The 10,540-nt window shown below is 42.4% G+C and overlaps 1 protein-coding gene across 1 annotated transcript; it reads left to right on the forward strand.

Moving 5' to 3' along the window:
- Positions 1 to 1,751: 1,751 nt before the first annotated feature.
- On the forward strand, positions 1,752 to 9,112 carry LOC147434930 (metal transporter Nramp3-like). Its single transcript, XM_086491309.1, has 13 exons — positions 1,752 to 2,226; positions 2,972 to 3,050; positions 3,146 to 3,186; positions 3,463 to 3,541; positions 3,715 to 3,819; positions 4,698 to 4,807; positions 4,907 to 5,088; positions 5,233 to 5,302; positions 5,411 to 5,584; positions 7,424 to 7,528; positions 7,831 to 7,962; positions 8,086 to 8,181; positions 8,275 to 9,112. The coding sequence occupies exons 1-13, from the start codon at positions 2,191 to 2,193 to the stop codon at positions 8,635 to 8,637; spliced, it is 1,572 nt and encodes a 523-aa protein (XP_086347435.1). The 5' UTR covers positions 1,752 to 2,190; the 3' UTR covers positions 8,638 to 9,112.
- Positions 9,113 to 10,540: the final 1,428 nt, after the last annotated feature.

Below are 10,540 nucleotides of genomic sequence, written 5' to 3' on the forward strand. Positions count from 1 at the left end.
TACATGCGATATAGTCCACTTTCGATAATCCTTGTGTCTAGAGGTTCAAATGGCATGCCTTGTCCCCTTAGCTAAAAGTAACTTTTGGAAACCATAATTGGAATGGAGAACTGATGTTTTTGGCATGGCATTATTGGAGCCATTTAGATAAGGGGTCTCTCTTGCTAGAAGGGGGGATGGTCCATATGAGTTCTTGTGGCCTATTCCCATTAAATAACTACTTGAAAAGCAAAAGGGGGTGTGTGAAGCACAAGCACGGAACGTGTCCTCCTAGGTTTAGGATAATGTGTTGTTTTAAAATAATTGGGGCTCTAAATGGTTTGGAAGATGAGGATTGCCTCCTCAAAGCGAGGCTTATGTCAAGGCCTTATTTAGTATCATCATTGTTATTATCATCCCTCTTCGGCTAAGGTTTTTGAATAGTCGTCTTTGGTACAAAATAGTCAAATGAGAGAGAGAGAGAGAGAGGGAGTGACAAAGGAGAGTTAATATCGTTGAAAAAATCAATTTGAGAGTGAGAGAGAGAGAGAGAGAGAGAGAGAATTAAGGGAGAAGAAAAGGGTAGAGTTGTAGAAAGGAAGAGATCAACTGTGTCTTGAACTCCACATACACGTTATTAACAAAAAAAGTCAATAACAATAACATTACTTACACACACCCATCTATATATATATATATATATATATATATATATATATATACATATATATATATATATATATATATATATATGTATATGTATATGTATACATATACATACATATATATATATATATATATGTATATATATATATATATATATATATATATATATATATATATAGAGAGGGAGAGAGAGAAAGAGAGAGAGAGAGAGAGAGAGAGAGAGAGAGAGAGAGAGCAATGGTACATGTCAACATCAACAAGAAAGCCAAAGAAGGTAGGGGTAACTTGTAAGCACTCGAGTTTTGAGCTTCGTCGACTATGGGTACGTTGGAAAAGTGAGCCCATTCCGAATTGGGATATAGGAACTCTTTAATCCACAACGGATACAATAGGATTGGTGAAGCGTACTAGGTTGAGTGTATAGTTTGGCGTTAGCCATAGCTACCAAGTGCTCTTACCAAGAGGATTAGAGCAAAGCCCTTGATTTATAGAGGCAAGTCTATGTAGAAGACACCTTTCCAAAAACTATTATGGCATCTGTTGACAGGTTTCGCTCGGAGACTAGCTCGAAAAAAAGCTTAGATATAGTGTAATCGCACCTAAAAATGTACAAATTTTGGAATTTACCTAGGTTCGAAAGAAAGTAGAAGGTAAGAAAAGCATAAAAACTTTGGAGGAATCTAAAAGAGATTCCTTTAGATATTAACAAAATTTCCTCCAAAGCCCTACAAAATCTCTTTTGATCCAAACTATCGTATATACAATCTATATTAAGGATAAAGGGGGAGGGAATTTCGGTTCCCTCCCCTGCCATGCGTCAGAACCTCCTTCAAGCGGTGGGTGTGACCTGCAACTCCGGAGCACAGTGACGCAGAGAGAGAGAGAGAAAGAGAGAGAGAGGGAGGGGCTAGTCAGTGTAAAAATCTTCAAATGTAGGTATTGCAAGTTTTTCTAACTTCTTGCAAAACCTACATTTGAAGATTGTTAATTTTTGAGCAGAGGTCCATAGGAATCAGGATCATGGTCCATGGATGCCAAAAAAGCAGGCTCTTTTCGTGAATTTGTCGGGATTCGGTAATGGGGCCATTGCGCCGTTGACGAGACGAGGAATATAAGAAGAAGAAATCAGAGAGTGGATGATATAAAGTACGGGCGTGCTAGGAGTACAAGCCCTGCCTCCCGGCGAGTTCCCTGCTGCGGGTGGGACACAGAGAAGACGCAGAGCTTAGAAGAAGAAGAAGAAGAAGAAAAGGCCCTCCCCTCCTGCGGTGCTGCTGCTGTTGCGGCCCACCGACGACCTTCTCCGCTGCGGCTCCCCAGTAGTTTTCCCTTACGTCACCGCCTTCCCCACCACCCCCGTGGCCGGCCTCCGAACCGGAAACTTGCTATATTACTCCTCCCAAGCGCCGCAGCCCAACACACCACTCTTGCCACCGAACTCTCACATCTATCCCCTGCTATCCAGCCTCCTGCCATGGTGGTGCTCCCTTCCACTCTGTAACTTTGTCCCCATTCTCCCCTGCACAGCAGCCCTTCCTCCCCACCATGGACTCAGGCGTCGAGCAAATCTCTGTTCCCGAGGTACTTTGCTCCATTCTGTATTCATGCAGAGAGAGAGAGAGAGAGAGAGAGAGAGAGAGAGAGAGAGCAGTTTTAACAGCTTATTAGAAGCCGGCTATCTGGTGAACCCTACTTTAAGGATGAACAGAAGGACTAAGAGCAGTGACCAAGCGGATATCAGAATGCTAATTAAGACGTAGGAAACATCCTCAGTTCTCAAAGCCCCTGGACAAGAACACTATCGCTCATGTTTGCACATGCACACACGGCTAGCCAATGCCTAGACTGGCACATTTACTCTTTCAAATCCATATAAAAGACGGTCGAATTTAGTTGCATGTGCAAGAAAGATATACAACTCAAACTAGGAATACACGTGGTCATGGGCAGGGAAGCTTGGACAGATGTTTGTCCTTGTTGCACGTTTTACTTCAGTTTGTGTGGCAGCATGGGATTGTAGACCTTAGAGTACAAGTGTCATTATCTATTTGGAGATCAAGCAGAGGGACAAATGATAATGATAGCATCAAAGGTTTTCTGGAGCGAATGATGAGTTCTTGCGCGATGAGAAAATGCACAGGCACGGGTTTTTTCGTTGTGTCATCATGCAATACCTCTTTTGGTGCTTCATACTTGTTCCACACAAAATCTTTTTTCGCAAATATTTTCATGATGCTTTCTTGGTCTTCTGCAAGCTTATGGGCTTAGCTGATGATTGAGAGCCACCCTGCTTTTCCTAATGCAGTAGATGGATTTGTTTGTGCAGAAAAGGGGGCTGAGAACTTTGCTTGCATACCTTGGTCCTGGATTCCTGGTTGCAATTGCGTACATAGACCCAGGAAATTGTAAGGGTTTTATGCTTCCATCGAACATAATGACTAGACAGAAATGAATCTAAAGGAGGGCCCTCATTGTTTGTTTTGACATTTTGTCCTCGCAGTTGAAAGTGACTTGCAATCAGGAGCCAAGTATAAATATGAGGTATGTGCTGTTTGAACTTTGGGCCAATCCACAAATACATATACTTGTACACGCTTAGGCATGATTTATGCATGTACTGACGCACATAGGGTTGCATTTAGTTAGAGAAATTGGGAACGTAAACATGCATAAATGGAATCAAGCATGTTTCTGGTCACTTATACAACAATTTCTCATGGGCATTGTAGCATGTTTGACAAATGCATTTTGATTAGATCACAGATATGCATCTTAGAATGCTTTCCAATCATATAATAAGCTACTTTTGGCTTTCAGCTGTTGTGGATTATTGTTATAGCATCATGTGCTGCCTTGCTGATTCAGTCTCTTGCAGCCAATTTGGGAGTCGTCACAGGTAAGAGACATATTTTTCTGTCAAATTATAAGTTGGAATTGCGTTCAAAACGTGGAAGTGGTTTGAAGGGTGTTCTTAAAACAAACAATCTTGTCCCTTTCTCAAAAACCAGGGAGGATTGCCCATTTTGAGATTGCCTTGCACCAATTATGATTTCATTTGGTGGTTTGCAGGAAAACACTTGGCAGAACATTGCCGCGCTGAATATCCGCGGAAAGTCAACTATTTGTTATGGATTGCTGCTGAGGTGGCCATAGTTGCAAGTGACATTCCTGAAGGTATTCTCCTTTGTTGCATTCCTGCTAACAGAACAAACCAGGTGCTGGTGCAATTATCTTTGTAAATTATTGAAGAATTCGCAAACACATAATGCAGTCATTTTTATTATGCTCAATGAAAAATAACTGCATGATGCTCTAACTTAGTTATCAAATAGTAGTCTTTTTATCTTTTAAAAATGTAGAGCTTATCACATAATTCTAGTACTCGAGCATGCCCATAATGCCTGCCAAAAACAGTGTTTAAAGAGTAAGCAGGGGACTTTTTGTTTTTCTGTGACCTCCTCCTTACTTCTAGGTACATCTGTTCCTTCGGGATTTGGGCACTAGAGGAGACTTGGAGGATGATGAAAGGAGGGGATAGGGGGTGGTAAAAAGTTTTTTGACCTGGATTGGCACTGATGAGGAGGGGTGTAATCATGGTGAGCCTTAGGGCAATCTGACATAAAGGAAGAGAGGCTTGTTGCGTTTGTAAGGGTGTAGCTATGGGGGACATGCGAAGCATTAAAAAGAACCAAACAGAAGGTGTATATATTTTTTGCACCTTCGCTTCAATAATCTATAAGCATGCGGATGAGCAGCCCCAAGAAAGGAGTAATACAGCCCAGAGCTTCCCGAATGAACTCTGTAGAGTGCTGGAAGGTGAGTGAGGTCCATTTCTGAGGTTGTAAGAGCAATGATACTTCCAATTGGACCATCTAGCAATACTACCCACCACAAATTTGTGACCTTTCACATCTTGGCCCTACTTGTTTGTAGGTCATCTCGGATGTCTCATGGTTCTTTATCCAGATTTTGTAAAACACATGTATTTGTGGCTATTTGATTATCCTCTCGCTGACCTTGAAATGTCCCGTGTTTCTTGGAATTTGATGCAGTCCTTGGCACAGCATTCGCCCTGAACTTGCTGTTCAATATTCCTGTCTGGGCAGGAGTTCTTGTGACTGGACTAAGCACCCTCATCCTTCTAGCCTTGCAGCAATATGGGGTACAGCTATGGTCTTCTAATTTGTATCACTCCTAATGTTGCAGTCAAACAACACGTTGTATGCCTCTCCTTACTTGGGCTGCCAACAATGTCATTCAGGTTAGGAAGCTGGAGTTTCTCATCGCTCTCCTGGTCTTCACCATGGCAGCATGCTTCTTTGCAGAACTTGCTTACGCGAAACCTCCAGCAACTGAAGTTTTGAAGGGGATGTTTATTCCGAGGCTAAATGGAGATGGCGCTACTGGGCTTGCCATTTCTCTCCTTGGAGCCATGGTCATGCCGTACGTTTTCTATCCATAATTTGAAGGAACGAATCCAAACCCAGCATACTTTTAAAGAACCCATGTCACTTAGCTTGAAATGCCTTCATGTGGGTATACATGTGTATCACAGAGATCTGACCTTAGATGGCTTACATTTTGCAGGCACAACCTCTTTCTTCATTCAGCTCTGGTTTTAAGTAGAAGAACTCCCAGAACAGTTCGAGGAATTAAGGTTCGCCACTTGCTCTGCCATTACAAGAAAATTGGATGCTAAAGCATGTTTTCTGTTTGTGTCTTGGTAGCTGCCATAAGCTAAATTTGTTTAATTGTCCTTGTGCAGGATGCATGCAAGTTCTACTTTGCAGAAAGTGCATTTGCTCTGTTTATAGCTTTTCTAATCAACATTTCAGTCATCTCTGTTAGTGGAGCAGTATGTTCTGATCCTAATTTGTCAGATGAGGATAAAGCGAAGTGTGAAGAATTGGACTTGAATCAAGCTTCTTTCTTACTTCAAGTAAGTACAAGTTGCATGCATTAGCTTCACAGTAATCTTGCCAGTATGTGCTTCCTCGCTGGTATGGAGAATGGGGTCCTCTTGATAGCTATACACTCCATTGCTTTTCCCACATGGCGTTGCGGACTTGGAGAGAGGAGATGTGTTACAGCTGATTGCCTTGATAAAGCTGTACTCTCCTTTATTGCTCCCCACGTGGCTATTCCAACTTGGAGAGCTATTTTTTTCTTTGCCCTTCCCTGGTTTGTGTGTGTTTTGTTTAAGTCATTTTCTGTTTTTTGTTTTCGGGGTTTGGGAGTCATGTTTATATGCCACATTGTAACTAGAGTGGCGATTAGACAGCTCAGGGTTTCATCTCAGAGACTAGAGATTGAGGCTGGGCGAGCAGCTCAGATTGACAGAGACTGGAGGACCTGCATGGTATGTAGAGGTGGAGTGGAGAGCGGGGAGCACTATGTATGTAGATGCCCAGCATATGAGAGCATACGGGGCCGATATACCCACACGCAGAGTACTCTCTCCATGGCCGACAGACAAAAAAGTAAGACGACACCCAGCAAAAAGAGGCAGGCTGAAAGTTAAGCAGGCAAGAGCAAAGGGCATAGCTAACAGTTTTTTAGGTACTTTAGGTCCTCTTGGAGTTAAGTAACCAGAGACAACTGGGCCACCCCGCACACCCTAGTGGGGGCAACAGTCACAGCTCATGGACGAAGCAAGCAGAGATTGTTCGAGCCCATTGATGCCCCAGAGCACGAGTATACCTCGTCTAAGATGTCTAGTCTTATTCATAACGAGTTCTTTCCTTATCTGGTTTTTAGGTTGCTAGGGCACTGTCCAGTCTCTTTAGGAGAGGTGTTTTACCCTCGTTGTGTAGGTATCCAATTCTTACTTGGGGGAAGTGATGTTGCCAGTGAAATGAGATAAAGTAGATGCACTTAATAATGTATGCAGATGCTGATTCAAGGAATAGTTTATTTGCTACAGAAACATTGGGGAGGTTTGCACCAAAGCAGCATCTCTCTTGGGATAGTTTCCTACGACGTTAAAACTCTCTTCTTCTCTCTCTCTCTCTCTCTCTCTCTCTCTCTCTCTCTCTCCCCCAACTACGAAACCATGTTCTTCGCTGAAAGAGGAAACCGTACTCACACTTACTTGCTTGAGTCTATCTCCTTGTCGGTGATACACACTATCGCAGCCATTCGGCTTAGCTCCCATTCCCTTCGACGCGAGACAGGGCGTTGGGGCAATGGAGAAGAGTCAAATCGATTGTGCACATTATGCTCACTGCAAGTTTGAGAGTCTGAGTACCACACACTACTAGAGTGCTCAACTTTTTGTCACATCCGAACTTGCTTCTCTCACATTTTCAGCCATGACTTAGACCTACACACTTTCCTCTCTCAACCACAGTGTGGGCTCTCCATTGCGATTCTCATCACCACAATTTTGGAGCATCGAGAGTCACTCATCAGCCATACACATACTACATCACATGTAACTTTGGTCCCATAGGTCATATTTGACCTCCGAGGACGATAATAAAATCTATCTCTCTCTCTCTCTCTCTCTCTCTCTCTCCCACCCAAGTGTGGTAGATTGGTTATGCCATTTCCCTCTTGAATAACAGGTCTCGAGTTCAACTCTCCTCATTGGATAGATCTTTAAGGTCCCTTGGGATGGTTTCGTTTCGACGTTAAAACTCTCTCTCTCTCTCTCTCTCTCTCTCTCTCTCTCTCTCTCTCTCTCTCTCTCTCTCTACAAACAGTCCGTCCCCTGCGTGTCAACATTCATCTAAAATAATAGGTTGAATATGAAATGTCTGTCTTTCTCTCTCTGCAGAATGTACTTGGTAGCTGGAGCTCCAAACTTTTTGGTATAGCCCTTCTGGCTTCAGGGCAGAGCTCCACAATTACCGGAACCTATGCTGGTCAATATGTTATGCAGGTAAATTTCATCACTTTCAAGGGACATCATGTTATTTGGATGATATGGAACGACTGCTAGGATGTGTTGTGGGAGTGTGTACAGGTTGGATCGTTGTGCAATTCTCTGTATTTTTTCCCTTAAATTTTGTTGTGGGTTGTCTTTTGGGGTAGGGGGTGGGGATCCATGCCTTCGTCTTTGTGCACCTGAAGTCCAAGCACGTGCATACACGTACACACACAGCGAATGAAATCAAGCATTTTGTAGCTTATTGAGTGTGTAAGTGGGTAAAATAATTCAATGGGTGGTGCGAACAATGGCAGGGCTTTTTGAATTTACGGTTTGTTCCCTGGGTCCGGAACCTGATAACTCGCTCTGTAGCCATTGGACCTAGCCTGCTTGCAGCAATCCTCGGAGGATCATCGGGAGCAGGAGATCTGATTATCATCTCTTCAGTGAGCTCTTTAACTTCTAGAAATGATGCATATCATGCGATTTAAATAACTCTTTGAAATGTTTTATACTGTACAATTTCTATGTGTCACTGTGTTTTGCTAAATCAAACCTGCCTTATGTAGATGATATTATCTTTTGAGCTTCCATTTGCTCTCGTCCCTCTGCTGAAGTTCACAAGCAGCAAAACGAAGATGGGTCCTTACAAAAACCGCCTCGTGGTAATGGGCTCAGAACCGCCTTATTATCTGCCTGTATTTGTGCCAAGGCATGTGTTGTGAGTATGTTCTGAGGGTATATATTGTGCTTTGCAGGTGACTGTTCTCACGTGGGGAATTGGTTGCGGAATTATGGTGATTAATCTCTATTATCTAAGCACTGCATTTTACAACTGGCTAGTCTCTGATAATGGGCTTATCAAGGGAGTCCAAGTGATCGTAGGGATCCTTGGGTTTGGTGCTATGCTGCTATACCTGCTCGCAATTTGCTATCTTACCTTCAGAACTGAAAAGCAAGTGACTTATCTTTTAAACCCTGAGGAGTCAAGCCGTGCGAACAATGAAGAGAGGGGCACCGACAATCACGAGCTTGAGCTTCATGGACCATTCGGGATGCTTCCAAGGGAGGACCTACTCAGCATGCAGCTTCCTCAAAATGGAAGCAGAAATGAGTTATAGTTGTGCGGGAGACGATAGCATCTAGCTACAAAAGCTTCTTCACCCCCCAACACCTTTGCACATATGCGTGTGCACCCAAGTTTTTGGATCCATTGTTATTAGCATCCACAGTCATGACGAAAGTTACCGCCTCGATAACAGGTCAATAATTTTGTCTTATCAACTCCGGAACATTTCTAGGAGCTCAGATATTCACATCAATTGATACTGAACCAACTTGGATTCCGTTGTGACTATTCTCTATAAGGATTCCAATCCAAGAGGAAGATTGGCCTTCAGGCTGCTGACGTATACTGTCAAGAATCGAATAACTGGTGATGCATCATCCTGGCCGATAGAAAGATAAGCCAAAATTGCTGTTGTGGTTGTAAGAGCTGTAGTAAGTGAGCCCTCTTTCACTACCTTCTGCGAGTTTCTTGTATAAAACACTTGACGGCCAACATTGCAGTCAACTCAATTGAACTTCAATTTTGCACATGGCTTTGTTGTCATTTGCTCAAACAATGTTTTAACGTTTACCTTATCACAATGCAAAATCTGCGTGTGTGTAAGGTCAATGAAGTTCTTACTAGCAATAACAATTACGAACTGGAACTTGATGAAGTTGAACAGATGAACTCTTTTAAAAGCTTAAGGAATGTAAGGAGATGGCTTTTGACCCGATAGATGGTGAAATTAAGTTCAAATGTTAGGTGCGGTTCCCTTGCATGCTGTAGGTGTTTCTACTCATCAGAGCAAGGATGACCACACAATCTATATGGCATACCTATGTCGAGAGTGCTTTATCCATCACAGAAGTTTCAGTAGGTCAGATTTTTAGTAGGTCATCATAGAAGGTTTGGTAGGTTGTACTAAAATTTTAAACTCAATGTGGCAGTGGAAACACTTCCAGGTAGCATGAGTAATCGACGACATTCGTCGTTGACTCGAGCTTTCCTTCTTGACAGAGAGAACGAATTCTTTTTGCCTGCCTTCATTGCAAGGGATCGGATTGTCCCTACTCTTTTGAAAGTGGTATCTATAACTGTAGGGTATTTTCTTCCTTGAGGAATTAAAGCAATAATGGGTATAGAACACGTATCATGAAAACCTGGATGTTTGTGTCGACATCCCAAACTGTGTATCCAAGCGAGGTTCATGATTTGCCTCTTGACAACGAGGGTCTTTGCACCACTGTACCAAAGATAAGTGCAATTACACAACCCTAATTAGTTTCATTTAGTTTTACTGTTTCATTCCTTCTTGAACTACATATTTCTGGCAAACCTTTAAAAACTTTGGATATAAGAAGCAAAATCCTTGATCAAAATGTGATAAGAGAAAACAATACGAGTAGGATAGTATGAATCATGATGTTTTATTCAATAGAGTGCATATAATTAATTTTGCATGGCATGGTGATCAATTTGAGGTTTTGATTTAAATATACATACATATATATTTTTCGTAGGAAGCAAACCCAAGAAAACCTTGTAACGAAAATGATCAAGAAAGAAAACTGTTGTGGGCACCTACACATAGCTCAGTCTCAAGAGAGAAAGAGCCCTAGGAAAAAAAAACGCGTATTTGTATTTTAAAATAAATACAATATAAATAAGTAATCTAGTAGCAGATATTTATTCCATCGACGGTCCTAACGAAGAGGCAGACGGCTAATTAGCAGCGGCAATGGTCCAACCACCACTGCTGTTATTTTTAGCTTGCATGCGCACTTTCTTTTGACTTGCTCACAACCACTATCACCATGCATGGTAGCAATTGCAGCTTCCCTTGCAGTAATTCTGCAATGACCCAGCTGCAGTAGGTTGCTCGCCACCTTTAGTGCATCAGCATATCTACCTCTTTCTCTGTCTCGCTCTCTCAGCGCCATTTTCAAACTTTCACTCACACACATGGTAGCTTC

The sequence above is a fragment of the Adiantum capillus-veneris genome, chromosome 19, assembly GCF_014529385.1.
Source record: "Adiantum capillus-veneris isolate H3 chromosome 19, ASM1452938v2, whole genome shotgun sequence".
In the NCBI taxonomy this organism is placed as follows: domain Eukaryota; kingdom Viridiplantae; phylum Streptophyta; class Polypodiopsida; order Polypodiales; family Pteridaceae; genus Adiantum; species Adiantum capillus-veneris.